Source organism: Staurois parvus, unplaced genomic scaffold (genome assembly GCF_062004578.1).
Source record: "Staurois parvus isolate SC_StPar_1 unplaced genomic scaffold, SC_StPar_1.0 ptg000402l, whole genome shotgun sequence".
Taxonomy (NCBI): Eukaryota; Metazoa; Chordata; class Amphibia; order Anura; family Ranidae; genus Staurois; species Staurois parvus.
The window spans coordinates 9,827,501-9,847,699 of record NW_028318198.1 but is presented as its reverse complement, the minus strand read 5'-3'; the positions used below and the strand labels follow the sequence as shown (position 1 = coordinate 9,847,699).

The 20,199-nt window shown below is 40.6% G+C and overlaps 1 protein-coding gene across 1 annotated transcript in view; it reads left to right on the top strand.

Moving 5' to 3' along the window:
* ASPM (assembly factor for spindle microtubules) overlaps positions 1 to 20,199 on the top strand; it is an 88,327-nt gene that overhangs the window by 11,421 nt on the left and 56,707 nt on the right. The window contains exons 3-9 of the mRNA XM_089686627.1: positions 531 to 1,923; positions 3,295 to 3,381; positions 11,070 to 11,177; positions 11,484 to 11,630; positions 12,698 to 12,943; positions 19,921 to 19,988; positions 20,132 to 20,199. The exon at positions 20,132 to 20,199 is cut by the window's right edge and continues 74 nt beyond it. Of these exons, the coding sequence (XP_089542753.1) occupies positions 531 to 1,923; positions 3,295 to 3,381; positions 11,070 to 11,177; positions 11,484 to 11,630; positions 12,698 to 12,943; positions 19,921 to 19,988; positions 20,132 to 20,199 (2,117 nt within the window). The remainder of the gene's footprint in view (positions 1 to 530; positions 1,924 to 3,294; positions 3,382 to 11,069; positions 11,178 to 11,483; positions 11,631 to 12,697; positions 12,944 to 19,920; positions 19,989 to 20,131) is intronic.

Sequence of the window (20,199 nt, the reverse complement as noted above, 5' to 3'; positions counted from 1 at the left end):
CTTGTGTACTGTGGAAGGCCAGATATAGTGATTGCAGGGTCCTGGGTTTAGTAATACTTTTAAGTGTATGTATACCAAAAGCTTTTTCTTTGTGGAAAGAGTAAGAAAGAGATAAAACCTTACAGTTTCCTTTTTTGTTTTATGTGTATGGTTGGGGAGACTTCACTTCATTTACTGTAGTGGACACAGAACAGGTAGGAAGAGCAAATCTTTACAAAGTTAGGGGGATTTTCCTCTTGGCTGTCTCAAAAAAGATGTCCCCATTGTATCAGTTTTCCCTCTCTATTCATGTTTTGGGGACAACTGTGAAACTTGCATTCCTTATATTTTTCTGTTGCATTGACAGTAGCCAACAGAACAAGAGAGGTTGAATCTTCTGGAGAGATTTACGGCAATAAAAACAGTGATAGGTGTTCCAACCATTCCTATCGCCATCCAAACCTTAGTATATGGCAACATACCTAAAGCATATGTATAGCCTGTTCATTTGTACATGAGGTGACATTGCATTTTCTTCATATATTTTGCAGAGAGCTCGTTGGAATACCATAAAAAAGAAACCTTTTCCTGTAGGACCCAAGCATCCTGGACCAAAGAATAAAGATCTTTGTTCTACAGTCATCAAAAACAAAACTTTTAATGCAAAGCATAAAAATGACCAAAGTGTATCGGGAGTGGCAAAGAACCCTTTGCAACAATGTGAAAATATTTCCAAGCCTGTTATGAAAGACTCTCGAGTCAAGAAAGGTAGGCGGAGTACAGAAAATAAAGCTCCTACACTCCTTGTCAGTCCACTTGGCAATGATCCACAGGCTTTCATCCCAGGATCACTCAAGAGGTCAAAAACCTACTCCGTTTTGTGCACTGAGTATGAGACAATAGAAGAACTGAAAGCCCCATCTACAATTCACAGGGATTTTGTTGTTGAGGAACAATGGACTCTTACTGAACACAGGGTGAACAAACTGTCCATCTCGCCAATAAATCCAGTACATGGTCTTAAGCATAATTATACTTGTACACCAAGTTTGGGAAATGACTTTAAAACCTTATCTCCAACTGAGTTTTATAAAGCGGAACTTTCTGTTAGACATGTTGATCATCCATCTGATAAGTCCAGCACCTTTCAGGAGTCTTTCCATGAATGTTTTACAAAGATGAGCTTAAAAACACAGACGCCACAATCAGTGTTGCTCACACCACCAAGGAAGGTGTTAAGTCCAGATTCATTTGTAAGCAACAGTTTTGCTTCAGATGAATATCTGGATGCAGTTAATCATACTCCGGTTTTGTCACCAGATCAGTTTGTGAAGGATAATTTTCTAACACCACCTGTTGTGGAAGACGTGAAGGCAAGCCAGTTTAGAACAGAGTCTGTCAATGAAATCTTTGGTCTTAGGCGCTCTGGTAATCCAGATCCTGCGAATTCAAGATTAACATATTGTGTCAAAAAGAAAAAAGCTGGGAATGTGCCATTGCTGTTGACTAATGACAGTTCTGAGGCTAAAAAGACTGAAAACCCCCTAATAAACTCAGCAACAGTTACAAAAGCCAAGTCTTCTGACTGCAGTGAAAATGTCCATAGGCACCAGCTAAAGTCCCGTAGAAGGTTGAGGTGTGTTGAAAGAGAGGACAAAGAGGATTCCCAGAGTGATTTGCTTGAGCAATTACCAGTTATGTGTGCTCCAAACTTGCCTGCCATAAGTGTATCAAGACCTGCTAGCTGTTCAGCATCACCTTTGCCCAAGGACACAGCCAAATCTATCTGTGGTCACAAGAGGAGAAGTGCAGAGATTTCTATTGGGTCATCTGGGACATCCAGTGCGTCTTTGAATGTTGTTGAAGCTAAGAGGAGTCACATGTCAAAAGCCACTGCATTGCAGCATGTAAAATTTCAAGAACATGAACCGGAAACCAAAAGAGGTGAGGGGCTTTTGTGTGGTTTTTTTTTTTTTTTTTATCTTTTGGCCATTACCATATTACAGTTTAGCTTAATGTGGCTCTGCTCTTCATCAAGGAGAACACTTTTTACAGTGATACAACAAATCCATACCTTTTTTACTATAAATTTAAAATATTTAAGATCAAAACAAATGTAAAATTGACCCGTAGTCATTATAGTTCTCCATTTTAATTTATAAATTTGCTGTGGGCTGGAAGGGAGAAAAGAAGGCTGCATGCTTTACAAAATATGCCAGTTTAAAGTGTTACTAAACCCACAACAGTAAAATCAGTCTGTATATGCAGTAAAGTTTGCTTGTTATACTCACTGTGGAACCTAAGGGGCTAATACACGTTGTGTAAAAAGACTGCTTGATCCCTGATTCTCCCCTTCTTCTACTGTCCCCAATCCATCTGCTGATAGAACAGAGTTCTAGGAGTCACTCTGCACATGCTCAGTTTAGTGTGTATTGCTAGAGAGTTGTTTTGTTGTTTTTTTTCTTTGGGAGGATGCATGTGATTAGCACACGGTCAATCAGCAGAGGGTCAAGGGTTATGCAGGCTCATTGGACAGTCAGAGCAGAATGAAAACCCTTCCTACAAGCTTTAACCGGTGCTCAGCTGGACACTGATAAAAATCTTCAAAGACCTGATAAAAGATCTTTTGTGAGGTCAGGCACTGATGTCAGACGAGAAGGCCTGGCTCACAGTCTCCCCTCTAACTTATCCCAAAGGTGTTCTATCGGATTGAGGTCAGGACAAGTTGCTCCACCCCAAACTCGTTCATCCATGTCTTTTGGAATTTGCTTTGTGCACTGGTGTGCAGTCATGTTGGAACAGGAAGGGGCCATCCCCAAACTGTTCCCACGAAGGTGGGAGCTTGAAATTGTCCAAAATTCCTTGGTATGCTGATGCCTTAAGAGTTCCCTTCACCTCAGCCTGTCCCAAGAGTCCTGACCTCAACCCGATAGAACACCTTTGGGATAAATTAGAGCGAAAACTGCAAGCCAGACCTTCTCGTCCAACATCAGTGACAGACATCACAAATGCGCTTCTGGAAGAATGGTCAAACATTCCCATAGACACACTCCTAAACCTTGTGGACAACCTTCCCAGAAGAGTTGCAGCTGTTATAGCTGCAAATGGTGGGCCAACTCAATATGTGTGTACGTGTACCAAGCCTTACACTATAGCTGGTTGAAAATATAGGTGCTCACGCATATATATTTTTTAATTTTGTAACCTGTTGTAAAAATGGCTCCAGGTATCTGGTTTTCACGGTGGTAGGGTGACTGAATTTTAGGAACTTTTCCATGATGGTCTTTTTCGTCTTATTGTTTTATTTTTATATAGCTACTTCAACACCGACTCCTCGGAAAATCCGTAAAACAAAGCCGGAAAGCAAAGAAAGACCTACCTTGGTAAAATCTCGGCAAATAGGTAATTTTACATTTTAGTTCATAAATAATTTTATTTTGACTAGAAGGTAAATTGTTCAGGTATAAACAAGACTACAATGCTGGTGACCCTGTCATGTCTAAACAGAAGGCAGCCTGATGAGATGGTATATTACACAGAGTACGGCACATAAACAGTGATTAGATGTCTCACCTTTTATGTTCGAGGGGATGTGGGAAAAAGGGAACAATGGCACATATATGGTGGGAAAGTCCTAAAATACAGAACTACTGGCAGGAAATAATCCAATATATTCAGGAGATACTAGGGATCACCATACAGAAGGACCCGTGGGTATGTCTATTTTATAATTCCAAGATTTCAGTGAAAGTATATAAAAATAGTATATTATATCATCTAATTAGTGCGGCTAAGGGTCTTATTCCCAAGTTCTGGCAGGTACCAGAGCCCCCAAAAATAAGACTGGATAAACAGAGTTGAATATATAATCAGGATGGAGCAGTTATACCATATGGAAGAGGAATAAAATGGAAACCTTTAGGAAAACGTAGATGGCTTGACTTTAAAATATCCAAAAGCTATTTGGAAGTGAAGGAAAGAGAGAGTGGAGGTATGATAAAAGGGACATAGATATAGACAGGAAAATAGAGGAGGAAATAGAAGTAAAGAATATGGTATATGGACAGGGGTATTTGAACTGGGGTGGGTGGAAGGAGGGCGGGAGGCATAGAGAATAGGATATTTTATGTAGAATTTGTGTATATGTGAATTTTATTGGTACAATGAGGATTTCTTGTAATGGAAACATTTAATAAAAGATATAATAAAAAATAAGCAGAAGGCAGCCTGTAAAGAGTGAAAAAACTTGCCTTTCTGATAGCCAGTATGTCAAAGCTGTTTCACTGCTCTCAAGCCGCTGCAAAAATGTGACCCTTTTAGTAGTCTACTGCCTGTTGACACCACAGTACTCCTTGGTTCCTCCTGTCAGTCTGTACTTTTCTCTATTGTAGTATGAGTCCGCAGGAGGAACCATAGTGTGTGGCAGAGTAGCAGGTATCCTACACACCCTCTATTGTTTGTGTGTTTTTTTTTTTTTGTTTTTTTTTTGTTTTTTTTGTTTTTTTAGTTTTTGTTTTGTTTTTATCCACATACCCTTTTTTCAGAATGATGTAATTATTTCCTAACAGGATGTCGTCTGTAGGAATCCTTTTGGTTCTTTGCCAGGAACTGGGTGTGTAATAGGGTGGCTATATCCCCACCCTAATGCTCCCATGTCCTGCCATTTATTAAAAGGCACAGGATTGGGAGGAGCTGCATTGTTTTGGGCAGTGTTGGTCTTGTGCCCCTGATTCAAATTTAGAATGACCTATTAAGGCCTGTTTCACACAAGCCTTAGATTGTATAAGAGCAGTGTGAACAGTAAGTTTTTACAAAGCATTTTGCAGGGCTTTCAGCAAGCTTTTAAAGCACCCTTCACCCTGAGCAGCAAGCATGGAGAAAGCATTTGCAGAGCTTTCACCAAGCTTTGTTGATTATTTTTTTTTTTTTTTTTTTTTTTTAAGTACCATTCAATTTCAGTTTGTGATTGTTGAACTCTGGTAATAATGGGAGTGCTGATTGCCACTTTAAGCAGGCTTCAGCACTTATTGAATCTTGTTGAATACCTTCTGAAGCCTATATGCAGCTTGCTTAACATGACAATCAGCACTCCCACTAGGACATGAGTTAAACATTTACAAACTGGAGTTGAATGGTACTTTAAAAGCTTCAACCAAGCGTGGTGAAAGCTCTGCAAATGTTTTGTCAGAGCTTGCTGTTCACACTTTGCTTTTACAAGCTGAAGCCTGGATGAAGCAGGCCTGATGCTGACTGTCACTTTATGCAGGCTCCTAGAAGGCTTCAGCACTACTTGGTGACGCTTGTTGAAAGCCTGCTAGCAGTGTATTTTAGTGCACACTGCTGCTCCTAAAATGACTTTTTTGGGGCTTTTGACTTTTTTTTTTACCTAAGTCCCTGAATGCACATCATTAAAATCCTTATTTCAATATTCAGTGTTTAAAATCCAACCATAATGTGTCACACTAAATACACACTTCTTGTGTTACAAAATAAGTTCCAATGTTCTATTGTTCCAATGTTCTATTGTGTTCACTATGTGTATTTATTTATTTATTTTTTCTACTTTTTCAATCTCAGTTTGGTGAGTCCCACCACCACTGTGCTAATGTACTCACCTCCAGCTTTAGACCTGTAAAAGCCACGTCAAAATCTCCTTCCCCCACTGGGGATCACTCCAAGTATTAATGCACGTCTATCTTTAAGGATGATCCTCTATGCCTCAGCTATAAAGACAAGTGGCCTCTACATTTTCATGCTTGCTTTTATAAATGCTCTGCAAACAAACTTATGGACATATGGGGGTCCCACATAGTGTAGTAACTAAGAATCACTTTTATTTACATTAAAAGTTTACTTGCATTAATCAGTTTCAAACACTTATGCTGTACAACGGGGCTGCGGCTTCTGTGTCACTTCCGCTGCTTCCGTCAATCACGTCACCCAGCTCCAGCTCCTCTTTACTGATAGCCATGCGGTAGTACTTGGGAGTGGTCCCTAGTGGGGGGATGGCGATTTAGACCTGGCTTGTACAGGTCCAAAGCTGGAGGTGAGCACATTAGCACAGTGGTGGTGGAACTCACCAAATTGAAGAAAACAAATAATACACGTGATGAACATAATAGAACATTGAAACTTTATTTTGTAACACAAGACGTTTGTATTTAGTGTGCCGCTTTATGGTTGGATTTTAAACACAATATTGAAGTATAAAGATTTTTTTAATGTATGTTTATGAATTATGATTCATTTATGTACAGTTATCTCAATGGTTGGCGCAACATAGATGTATAGTCTCTGAATATATCTCTGTTCAAATTAGTATATCGTGGGAACACTTTGTTTGCAGCCTTCTGTCATTGATTATAATTTAATATATTTTTATTTACATTTATTTACACAGTTGATATAGCAAGTACACTGGGTTATATAATTTATTAGAAGGATAGGGAAATTATAATTTACATTTGGGATAAGCGCTGGATTACAATGATATATTATTTTCACCTCAATAAAAGCCTCTGTGTTCATGCGAGAAGCAGCAGAGTTTAGAGGAAGTAAAGGCTCCTTCTCCCGAGCACAGAAGAATCATGTTCAGGAAAGGACTTTTTGGGCATAAAAAACATCTGATGAGGCTAAACGGGCCTAAGCGCTAGGCATGTTTTAGCACTTCAGACTTTATTTTAATGGCCACAATAAATTTTAAATTCTGCCCAATGATATGAACAATGAAACACCACACTGACTTGGTGAATTTTTTACCCCTTCTCCATGCAGATGTTCTTTAATTGCAAGATGTTTGTGGGTTTCCTAGCATGAACCGCCTAGTTCAAAATATCCCTACAAAATGTCAATGGGATTCAGATCAGGACTTTGTCAAGGGCAATCCATAACCCACTTTTTTTGAGCCATTACTTGGGGGATTTGCCATTGTTCTTCAGATCGTGTTTGTGTTGAAAGACTACTGTAAGCGTTTGGATAAATGGCCTCACATTAACATCAAACACACGATATGATTCAGAATGTGTAGCCGACTTATTGGGGGAGCTCTTCATAGAAACCAATCCGCTTCCATGTTTTATTGTAAAATCTTAATTGAACAAGCTTACGTTAGAAGTTAATTGGCTACTATTCAGAGCAGCTCCAGATTGAGTGCTCCAGTTTTAGTAAATCTCCCCCAGTGACTGCGAACTGCCCAGGCATTGAAGCAAGAAAGCAGTCCCAAACTAGAACATTTCCATCACATGCTTCATGGTTATCAGGTCCTTCTGAAAGGCTGTCTTAGTTTGCAGCAAACATGTCTATGTTATGAGCAAACAACTCCTATTTTTGATCAGTCCAGAGTATCTGTTCAATGGCAAACTGCTCTAATATGTTTTGGACAGCATAGGCTTTTTCTTCATGCAGTTTGAATTGTACAGTGAATATAAAAAGTCTACACACCCCTGTTAAAATGTCAGGTTTTTCTGATGTAAAAAAAATTAAACAAAGATAAATAATTTCAGAACTTTTTCCACCTTTAATGTAACCTATAAACTGTACGACAAGTTGAACAACAAACTGAAATCTTTTAGGTGGAGGGAAGTAAAAATAAAAAGCAAATATGGTTGCTTAACAGTGCACACCCTTCAACTAATACTTTGTTGAAGCACCTTTTGATTTTATTCCAGCACTCAGTCTTTTTGGGTATGAGTCTATCAGCATGGCGCATCTTGACTTGGCAATATTTGTCCACTCTTCCTTGCAAAACACTCCAAATCTGTCAGATTGCGAGGGCATCTCCTGTGTACAGCCCTCTTCAGATCACCCCACAGATTTTTGATCGGATTCAGGTCTGGGCTCTGGCTGGGCCATTCCAAATCTTTAATCTTCTGCTGGTGAAGCCATTCCTTTGTTGATTTGGATGTATGCTTTGGGTCATTGTACGGCTGAAAGATGAAGTTCATATTCTGCTTTCTAGCAGAAGTCTGAAGGTTTTGTGTCAATATTGTCTGGTTTTTGGAACTATTCATAATTCCCTCTACCTTGACTAAGGCCCCAGTTCCAGCTGAAGAAAAACAGCCCCAAAGCATGATGCTGCCACCACCATGCTTCACTGTGGGTATGGTGTTCTTTTGGTGATGTGCAATGTTGTTTTTTCACCAAACATATCTTTTGGAATTATGGGCAAAACTTTCAACCTTGGTTTCATCAGACCATAAAACATTTCCCACATGCTTTTGGAAGACTTCAGATGTGTTTTTGCAAAATTTAGCTGGGCTTGGATGTTTTTCTTTGTAAGAAAAGGCTTCTGTCTTGCCACTCTACCCCATGGCCCAGACATATGAAGAATATGGAAGATTGTTGTCACATGTACCACACAGCCAGTACTTGCCAGATATTCCTGTAGCTCCTTTAATGTTGCTCTAGGCCTCTTGGCAGCCTCCCAGACCAGTTTTCTTGTATTTTCATCAATTTTGGAGGGACATCCAGTTCTTGGTAATGTCACTGTTGCGCCATATTGATGATTACTGTCTTCACTGTGTTCCATGGTATATCTAATGCCTTAAATTCTTTTATACCCTTCTCCTTACTGATACCTTTTAACAATGAGATCCCTCTGATGATTTGGAAGCTGTCTGCGGACCATGGCTTTTGCTGTAGGATGTGACTAAGAAAAGTTCAGGAAAGACCTACTAGAACAGCTGATTTTATTTGGGGTTAATCAGAGGCACTTTAGATGACAGGTGTGTACTGACTCCTATTTAACATGATTTTGAATGTAATTGCTTAATTGTGAACACAGCTACATCCCCAGTTATAAGAACGTGTGCACACTTTTGCAACCACATTATTTTAGTTTGTTTACTTCCACTCCTAAAAGATTTGTTTGTTTTTTCAATTGAGTTGTACAGTTTATAGGTCACATTAAAGGTGGAAAAAGTTCTGAAATTATATATTTTTGTCATTTTTTTTTCATCACAGAAACCTGACATTTAACAGGGGTGTGTACACTTTTTATATCCTCTGTATATGCCTTTACTTTGACCCCAGCTGTTGGGTTACTCTCTGGTGTAATTGTGAGATTCTTTGACATTTCTCTTACAGTCAAATTGTCAACTCTTGGGTTGAATTGCTGGGGTGGCCATTCCTGAGCAAACTAGCAGTTTGAAATCAACACCACTAATTTCCTTAGAGTGGGATGACTCGTGTCCAGTCATTTGGTGATCTTTTTTTTTTTTTTTTTTTTTAAACCCCTTGCCAGACATCCACAGCTTTCTTTTTGAGAGCCATAGAAAGCTCTATTTATCTTGGCATGACGTCACCATACATGTCAAAAGAGAGGACAAGACCCTAGATTTATGAGGTTTAAATATGCAGGTAGAATCAGTATTATCTCCCTAAGGTGTTTCTAATCATTAGCACTCAACCTGGATCGTTGAATTCTAATTTCATAGATTTTAAAAGAGAAATATGGGCCTTTTCCTTACACTTACCTAGGTAGATGCCGCATCGGTTCGATGCTGCATATGTCCCCTAACAGTTCTAAGGGAGAGAACTCTGTAATCACATGACCACTGAGTTTTCACAGCCGCTCTGAGCAGAGAGCGATGACTGTCAGTCACCGCTGTTTGCTCTCTGAAAAAGGGGGATGCACATGATCTCCCCTAAGGGGAGGAGTGGAGCCACACACCGGATATAAAATGTCACACCTGCAAAAGTCAGTCTATCAATTGAGGAGGGGCAAGCCCAGGTGTATCCAGCCAACCCTGCCATACCTGCTGAAACTTACGATAAACGTTGCAATGTTGGTATGTGAGTTTTTCTCATGGGAGTAATGAATTAACATGATCTATCCATTGCTTACTAGTCGGCGGAGCCGACAGTAACCAGTACCTTGCTATCAACTTCCTAGCCAGATATAAAAGTCTAGATACCCTAATATACACTCCTGGTTGGAACAGTTCTCAGTCCAGTGCCCCCAGCAGACATTGCAAGGGATCCTGGGGAACAATATATTGCAATATGAGAGAAATAAACTGGAGAACCTCAGTCCAATAGTGAACCCATCTTATGTATATTTCATATCTGAGTAGATACTATGGAAGCTACAAATCGCGCTAGTAATCCAGTGATCTTTCAGGTCATGTGCCAAGCCAATGTGTTCTAACCACACTGACTATAGAGTAGCACACGCTCAGCTCTGCCTCCTTTCACGGTACTTGTAGATTTTTTTCCCAGTGAATACAAGTCTTGATTGGACAAGATGGAGAGGAGGGGTAGTGACGTCTGTGATTACCACAGCGGTCCAATTAAGATCATACTTGGGGTCCAGCTTTAAGTATCAAAGATAGTGGATCGACATTACTGCCAGGCAACTAGGATCTTCTCAAGGAGACTTTAAGATGAACTTCAGGAATTATCTATATTGAATACTTACATTTGTAAAGCTTAGCACAATGTAAGAATTCAAATCTCATACCTAATGAGCTGCTAGAGAAGCTGAAAATCACTGTAGTAGTCAGCGCTGCTACAGAGAGCCACGATCCTTAGGGTTCTACTTAGGTTCTGTGAGAGCCGCCCCTCTGCATGCAGAACACGGGGGTACATGCTTGCCACAACTGCCATTCATTGAATTCCCTAGGTTTTTGGGGGTTTTTTTTAATGAATACACGGAATTCTCTGTTGTGGATTAGGTGAACCACAGGGGTGGTAACTTCACTAAAAAAAAAAAAGAAAAACTGTGCCAAATGAGGGGTTCCCATGTGGTTGGTGTACAGAGGGGTAGCCACTCAAATTGAATTTAAGCAGGACCCAGAAGATTGCAGCTATTATAGTAGTATCGCTTATGACTACAGCTATTTCCAGCTTCCCCAGAAGCCAGTCCAGGTATGGGATATGCATACTTGTTGCCAGCCCAATGTACCTATCCAATTCAGAGATCATTCCTTGAGTTAAGCTTTCAGCCTTCATTCTTATTTAATTATCCTTCCCTTTTTTTTTTTTTTTCTTTTAACTGTAAGTTTATTTTAAAGAGTTGTAACAGATAAACATTTTTATGTGCCTATTATTATTATTATTATTATTATTATTATGTTTTGATTATCTTCCAGATAAGACAGGGTTGCCACAAGTACATTCTGCTGTCACCTTTAAACATTCCAAGAGAGTTGTTGCTGTTCCACAGTCAAAGCTGACTTTCATGAAGTCTGCTAAAACAGGTATGTACCTGTGTTCACATCAGAATCTTATCCTAAAAGGTTTAAAGCTTAATCTGATACTGGATATAAACCTCAGAGATTCTGCTGCAGGTCTGATTTGACGCCTGCAGGGGGTTTTCTTATTTTTTTTTATTATTATTTTATTATAGAGATGTTTATCCTCATAATGTGTAAAATGTTGCCATTTGAGCAGCTTACAGTGTTACTTTATCAAGTAACTGAACATCTGTAGACACCTACTAAACAGTGTAATGTAAGCTGGTTAGGTCTATGTCCCAGTAGTAATTATTTGTTTTATAATTACAGTCATTCCTCGGCATCCCATGCCATTCGCTGCCAAAAATATGTTTTATGATGAACGCTGGATGGCAAAGCAAGAACGAGGCTTTACCTGGTGGCTAAACTTCATCCTCACCCCAGATGACTTTGCTGTGAAAACAGATTCCATGAAAGGTCAGTTGTTCAATAGACAATGTGGGGAAGAGCTGGACTACTTGTCTGATTTATAAATATGGTCTGTGTACTAATTAGGAAGATTTCCACTGACTGGCTGTCAGCCATTTCATAGATAGACAATAGAAATTCTGTGGGGTCACAGATGACAATAAAAACCCAAAACTAATTAAAAAAAAAAACATTTTTGATGGAGAAGGGATTTAATTTTTCAGTTGTTTTAACTGACTAGGTATTGAGCATTTTATCTAAGTGTATCCCTGATGGTGCCACATGGTAGATTTAAAGCGATTCTAAAGGTTAATTTAATAAATAGCAAACACATATTTACCTGCTCTATGCAGTGGTTTTGCACAGAGCAACCCTGATCCTCTTCTTCTCGGGTCTGCCACCAGCACTCCTGGCTCTCCCCCTCAACCAGTACTCCCAATGTCAAGCTGCTTGCTATGGGGGTACTGGTGCTTGCTCGCTCCTGAGCCCTGCTCTATGCCCCCCTAAGACACATAGAGCTTTGGCCCGGCCCAACTCTCTACTTATTGGGACACTCACTGTGATTGACAGCCAGCTACTTGCTCTGTGGGCACTTGTGCTCACTCCCAAGCTGCCTCTGAGAGTCTGAGACACACAGCACAGCTCTGACCTGCCCCCTGCTCCCTCCTCAGTGGCTTGTGTCCCAGCCAACGAAGAAGGAGAGACCCTGGAGAGGCAAGTTCTCTCATGCATAGTGCTAGATCGTGAGGGGGAGCTGCCCCTCCTAAAAAGAAAAAAAAAAAAAACCTTCAGCCTTTACAACCACTTTAACCAGCAGACCTGGCAATGTGTTTTATGTCCTTTTGGAGAAGAAACTGTACTTCTTGGACACTGACTAGATCATAAGGAAAAAGTGTTGGAATAAAAATAAAAATGATACACATGAGGAAGGTATACAGGTTTTATAAATAAACAGAGACTTCTGTTTCAGTGTAGGAAGGTAAGTTAATCTGATAGGTGTTTGTTTTTTTTTCTTTTTATTGTATTGGATAGTACTTTAATCCCTTGTTTTATTTTTTTGTTTGTTTTAACCTTAGTAAATGCAGCTGCTCTGATCCTTGGAGCTGAAAGCAATCACAAAGTTAGTGTTCCAAAAGCTCCAACCAAGGAAGAAGTTTCTATGAAAGCATACACAGCCCGATGCAGGTTGAACAGACTGAGAAGATCAGCCTGCCGCCTCTTTACCTCCGACCCTGTGGTAAAAGCCATTCGAAGATTGGAAGTAGAAATTGAGGCACGACGTCTTCTTGTAAGGAAAGACAGACACCTCTGGAAAGATGTTGGTAAGGTCAAACTTTTCATCAATAAACCCTCAAGTGAAAATGTTGTGGACACTGGTAATTCATATTTATTAAATATGACTTAACATGGATAATGTAAGGCTTCATGCACACTAGAAAAGCTGGACAGAAAACACTAATATTTTAGCATTTTATGCCGGTGTTTAGCCTTGTATTAGCTACGTTTAGTAGCTTCAATGTTAAGGAGAGGGCCGTGTCCTTAACAACTGATGAGTATTAACTGAATGTTAAAAATAAATAAATAAATAAATAAATAAAAAGTGAAAAAAGGGTGCGGACAGACCCTGCAGCCTGGCATATCAGAAAGGGGGGAACGAGCAAGCTCAAACACCCCCCCCCCGCACCATATGAGACCACATACATACCCTCAACATTGGGGGGTGCTTTAGGGCAGGGGGTTGCCCCCTCACAAAAGCACCTTGTCCCCATGTTGATGAGGAAAAGGGCTTCTTCCCCACAACTCTGGCCAGTGGTTGTGAGATTCTGCAGGGGGAAGGGGGGGGTGTTTATCTGAATATGGAAGCCCCCCTTTTAACAGGGCGGCACATCTGTGCGGGTGGTGTCGCTGTGGGACCCACATAAATACTTACAGCCGCACCACCCACACAGAGGAATGCGGGACCCACAGACGTGTGCCATTAATGCTAATGAACTAAAAAAATCCCAGCGCCAATCAAAGAAAGTATATAATTATGCAGCTGTGCACCAGTGAAAACCACCAATAATAAATAACACAAACAGCGCAAAAATTAAATAAATAAAAATAATCACAAATAAATAAATGTCCGTGCAAAAATATATATATATATATATATATATATATATAATATTTCAAACATAAGTCCTTATTTTCCCAAAAGGATTTTCAAAACAATGTTCCAAAATGTGCTTCCACCTAATCACCACGTGAAAAAGGCCAAGACGTAGGCCAAGAAGACGCACTTCTGGTCTGCCGTCTTCTTGGCCTACGTCACTTCCGGTATTTGGAACGCACGCCGACTTTTGCGGTTCAAGCAGCCATTTTTGAGGTGGAAAGCTGGTCATCCTCTACAGTGATCCTTAAAGCGTGAGATCCCTATATTTACAATTTGGAAACTTGTTCCTTTGAAGCCTTTGAGGCTATTAAACAAGGCCTGTTATTTTATTGAAACATGTGAGTGTCCTTATTCTATCGATTTATATGGTATTGAGTGGCAGTATTACACTATGTAGCCTTTCTTTCCTTGCACACTATTGAGGATTCCATGGAGAAGTAGAGTGGAGTCGATTGCTGTATCTAAGCAGGGTGAAGAAGGCGATTTGAGTTCCTCCTGAGGGACTATAGGATCCCTTATATCCTATGAGGCTTATTACTCACCTCCATCTGGTGAGTGCGGTCAATATTATTTTTCACGTGGTGATTAGGTGGAAGCACATTTTGGAACATTGTTTTGAAAATCCTTTTGGGAAAATAAGGACTTATGTTTGAAATATTATATATATATTTTTGCACGGACATTTATTTGTAATTATTTTTATTTATTTAATTTTTGCGCTGTTTTTTGTGTTATTCATTAATGCTAATGGCACGCCGCCCGCACTGGAAATTGCAACTGTACTGGGAACCTTGGTTCCCATGCGGGCTGTGATTTCCCAAGTAGTGCAGGGACATGGGAGTCCATTCAGATGAATGGACTCTTGTGCCCGTGCAAATCGTGGGCCGTACATTAGTTACATAGTTAGTCTGGCTGAAAAAAGACACGTCCATCCAGTTCAACAATTAAAAAAAAAAAAAAAAAGTTATCCTATACCCACAGTTGATCCAGAGGAAGGCAAAAAAACCCCAGCAAAGCACGATTCAGTTTGCTCCTGCAGGGGAAAAAATTCCTCCCTGATCCCCTGAGAGGAAATCGGATATTCCCTGGATCAACCTTACCTATAAATGTTAGTATCCAGTTATATTCTTTGCATCCAAGAAAGAATCCAGGCCTTTCTTAAAGCAATCCACTGAGCTGGCCAGAACCAACTCTTGAGCGAGTCTATTCCACATTTTCACTGCTCTTAGGTGTCTGTTTATGACACAGAGAATAGCTGCGATTCAGAGGATCGCAGCTATTCTCTGGTCATTCACAGTTTATGACACTCAGGAGATCAGCGGAGAACATGTTCAGCCCTTCACTGGAGATCTGTGTTCTCCCTCCAGATTCTCCAGCCCAGAGCTGGAGAATCGGAGGAACCGCAAACAAAGCAGCGATAATTTACCTCTGTTTAGTAAACTGATCTTTTACTGTAATCTCGTGAGATTATAGTAAAATCAGCCTTTTTCCACTGTTTGTAGACCGTTCTCCCTTTTGTTCGGAGAACTGCTTCATAAAAGGCATTCACAGGAGAACTGTGTTCTACGAGAATGCCAGAGAACTGAGCAGCGATCATTTATCGCTGGTTCATAAACGGACATCTTACTATGAAGAAACCTTTCCGTGTTTGGAGATTAAATTTCTTATCTTTTCCTCCAGACGTAAAGAGTGCCCCCTTGTCCTCTGTGATGACCTCAGGGTGAATAACTGCATGTTCCAGATGAGGTCTTACTAATGATTTGTACAGGGGCAAAATTATTCTCTCTCCCTCTCCCTCTCCCTTCCCCCCCCCCTCTCCCTTCCCCCCCCCCCCCTCTCCCTCCCCCCTCTCTCCCCCCCTCTCTCTCTCCCCCCCCTCTCTCTCTCTCCCCCCCTCTCTCTCCCCCCCCTCTCTCCCCCCCCCTCTCTCTCCCCCCCCTCTCTCCCCCCCCTCTCTCTCCCCCCCCTCTCTCCCCCCCCTCTCTCTCTCCCCCCTCCCCCCCCCTCTCTCTCTCTCTCTCTCTCTCTCTCTCTCTCTCTCTCTCTCTCTCTCTCTCTCTCTCTCTCTCTCTCTCTCTCTCTCTCTCTCTCTCTCTCTCTCTCTCTTCCCCCCCCCCCCCCCCCATACCTCTTTTAATACAAGAGGATTTTGCTTGCTTTATTAACCACAACTTGGCATTACATGCCATTATTAAGCTTGTGGTCTACCAGAACCCCAAGATCCTTCCCTTCTCCACCATTGATTCCCCCAGTTGTACCCCCCCTAGTATGTATGATGCATGCATATTCTTAGCCCCCAAGTGCATAACCTTACATTTATTAACATTAAACCTCATTTGCCACATAGTTGCCCAATTAAACAGTCATTGAGGTTGGCTTGTAAGTTGGAGACATTTGTAAGAACGTTATTCCTCTGCACAGCTTGGTGTCATCTGCAAAGACTGAAATGGGATTTATAATCCCAGACCCTATATCGTTTATATATTAAAAAGTAAGGGTCCCAACACTGAACCTTGGGGTACACCCCTGACAACCCTAGACCATTCAGAGTACAAATTATTAACCACTACTCTCTGAATACGATCTTTTAGCCAGTTTTCTATCCATTTACATACTGATTTTTCCAAACCTGTAGACTTTACCTTACACATTAGCCGTGTGTGGGGAACTGTGTCAAACGCTTTTGCAAAATCCAAGTATACCACGTCCACCGCCACTCCTCTGTCCAAGGTTTTGCTCACCTCCTCATAAAAAGAAATCAGATTTGTTTGACAACTTCTGTCTTTCATGAATCTGTGCTGTATGTTACTTAAAATATTTTTTCCAGCAAGAACTCATCTAATGTGGTCTTTTATTAAACTCTCCAGTATCTTCCCAACTATAGAAGTTAAACTAAAAGGTCTATAATTACGTTGTAAAGATTTTGATCCATTTTTAAATATTAGCACCACATTGGCCTTACAACAATCCAGTCATTAGAAATTATTAGAAACAATGGCTTTGAAATGACACAGCTCAATTTTTAAGGACCCGTGGGTGTATGCCATCCAGTCCAGGTGCTTTATTCACCTTTATTCTGTCTAAATATTTTTGGATCATATCAATTGCCAGCTAATGTGGATCATCTGGAGCTTTGTCAATGCCATGCCCATTATGGACAAGAGCTCCCCCATGCTCCTTTTGTATACACAGAGCTGAAGAAGGTATTTAATAAATTTGCCTTCTCTTTGTCCCCAGTCACCCACTCTAGATTATTTTGTAAAGGGCCTACATGCTCGGACCTGACCTTTTTATTATTAATATGTTTGAAGAATTTTTGAAGGTTGGTCCTGCTATCTATTGCAATCTGTCGTTCATTTTCAATTTTTGCGGCCTTTATTTCCTTTTCGCATATTCTATTATATTCTTTTTAATGTCTAAACGATGATAGCATTCCTTTATTTTTATATTTAATAAAAGCTCTTTTCTTATCATCTATAGCTTTTTTAACTTTGGCCGTAGGCACATAGGATTGATTTTTTAGCCTTTTAAACTTGTTTCCCATGGAAATATATTTTGCTGTGTGTTCACATACAGTCTTTTTGATTAACTCCCATTTCTGTGTTGTGTTCATAGATGCCAATATTCCCTCCCAGTCTAAGTCTTGGAGAGCAGCTCTCAGCCTTGGAAAATTAGCTCTTAAAATTGAGCGTTTTTATTTTTCCCGTATGTGCTCTCTGTTTACAGCTAACAATAAATGAAATCATGTTATGGTCACTGCTACCCAGATGTTCTTTTATGTGGACATTCGTAATAAGCTCTGCATGGTTTGAGATTACCAGGTCCAGCAGAGCATCATTCCTAGTTGGGGCCTCTACGAACTGTATCATAAAATTGTTCTGTAGTAGGTTTAAAAATGTTTGTCCTTTTAACTTTTCCTACAGTACCATTACTAAAGTCAATTTCCAAGTAGTTAAAATCTCCAAATATTATCACTGTGCCAGCCCTTGCAACCCTTGCAAGGAGCTGAGTCTCCACCTCCTCATTAAAACTGGGAGGCCTATAACAAACTCCAATGATTACCTTTTTGTAGTATGCACCCCCATGTGCTGTTCCTCCCATAATGCTTCAGCTTCATCACACTCTCCATCAACTAGGTCCTCTTTCACACTTGCTCTGAGATCACTTCTCACATAGAAACAGATACCACCACCTTTCCTTTTTACCCTGTCTCTCCGAAAGAGAACATAGCCAGGAATATCAATGGCCCAGTCATGTGAAGAATGAAACCAAGATTCGGCAATACCAATGAAATCATAGTTCTATTCATGCACAAAAGCTTCCAACTCACCTATTTTGCTTGGCAGACTTCTGGCATTGGTGAACAAACACTTTGATACCTCGTGCAAACAACTTTAGCATATTTTTTATTTTCATAAAAATGGTACCAATTTGAGAAGATTAGATTGTAAGCTCCAAGAAGCAGGGCCTTCCTAACCCTCATGTATTAACCTGTATTGTTGCTGTATTGTCTTCCTTATATTGTAAAGTGCTGAGCAAACTGTCGGCACTATATAAATGCTGTATAATAATACCAATTCCACTGGTTGTTTGTAACATGGGAACCTTCTAATCATCTGCCGTAGCCCTCCCCCATCTTTCCCCATTCCACCGACCAATAAGGACTAACCCCTGTCTGATCTCTCTGCCCCATTATAATTAATTCACCCTCCCCCCTCGATCCTAGTTTAAATATTCCTCCAGCCTCCCCATCACCCAGCACAGCAGACCCCCTTCCATTTAGGTGCAAACCATCTCTAGCATATAGGTTGCACCCCAATGAAAAGCCAGCCCAGTGCTCTAAAAATCCAAATCCTTCCCTCTTACACCAGGTCTTTAGCCATGCCTTGAGTTTTCTAATCTCCCCGTCTTTCCTGAGTTGCGCATGGCACAGGTAATATTTCAGAGAATATTACCTTGGAGGTCCTTCCCTTCAACTTGCATCCTAGTTCTTTAAATTGATTGATTCGTAAGGAGCCTCCACCTTCCATGTATTCTGTTATTGGTTCCAACATGGACCAAGACCTCTGGATCATGCCGAGCCCCTCCCAGTAATTTATCAACCCGGTCCACCACATGCTGAACCCTGGCACCTAGGAGACAGCAAACCATTTGGTAGAGGCGATCCTGGCAACAAATTATTCCATCAGTCCTTGTGATTATAGATTCCCCTACTACCACCAGCTGTCTAGGCCTTTCGGCACTACCCTCACCACCCCTCCCAGATGGTCTGCCCTTTCGGCTGTTAGGGATAGCAGTGACATCCAGGGCTGCCACCCCTGAGCTTGCCACCCCCCCATCTTCACCCAACTTGGCAAATCTTTTTGGTGCACAAACCCAGTGCCAGCCTTCCTTTTCTGTGAGTCCCTACCACTCCCTCTCAATACAGTAACCCATCTTCCTACCTGATAATCATGATTAGCCCCTCCGCCCACCAAATCAATCCCATTAGCTACCTGCTCAGAGAGCAGAAGACCTCCATTCAAGGTTGTCAGTTCTACCCAGTGTTGCAATTTGCTCCTCCAGATCTCTAACGCGAGTTTCCATAATGGCAACCAGCGCACATCTGTTGCAGCGGTATCCATCCTAGAGCTGTTTCTCCATTGTTGCATAAATGCGGCACACTGTGCACTGCACAAAACCTTCCACCCTGCTAGCACACATTATCCCAGTTACAATATTAATAGAAAATATCAGATGTCACTTACAGATTAGTAGACTCCTTTTTTTATAATCTCCTGTTTTTCCACTCCGGTTTTTTAACTCCACTTCTCAAATGTGAACCAGCAGTTAGGAGATTTTAGTAGAGTTTAGGAGCTTCCAGCATTTTTTTTCTTCCAAAACACTGCTGCTCCAGAACGCATTGGCAGATGGTTTTTTTTTTGTTTTTTGTTTTTGTTTTGTTTTTCTTTGTCAATAGACTCTCCTGTCAGAATACGCTTATACAAGCCTATGTGTGCATGAACACATAGGATAACGTGCAGGGGAATTTAGAGGCAGTTAAAAAAAAAAAAAACTCTTGGTTTGTACAGCAGCTAAATACCATGTTAAAAGTACAGAACCTGTAATTATTTTATTTATTTTTAATCTTGATCAATTTTCCAGGTGAACGTCAGAAGATTTTGAGCTGGCTACTTTCGTATAATCCATTGTGGCTGCGTGTAGGACTGGAGGTAATAACTTTTAATGAAGTCAACATGTCTCTTTACTATTACAGGTTTCTTTTTTGTACTTTGTAACTCTATAGAACCACTTTGTTTTATTGTGAAGAGATGTAATTTGGCCTTATTACTAAGTGTAAGTTTGTGATTGACAGACTATATTTGGAGAGCTAATTTCATTGGAGGACAACAGCGATGTCACTGGCCTTGCTTTATTCATCTT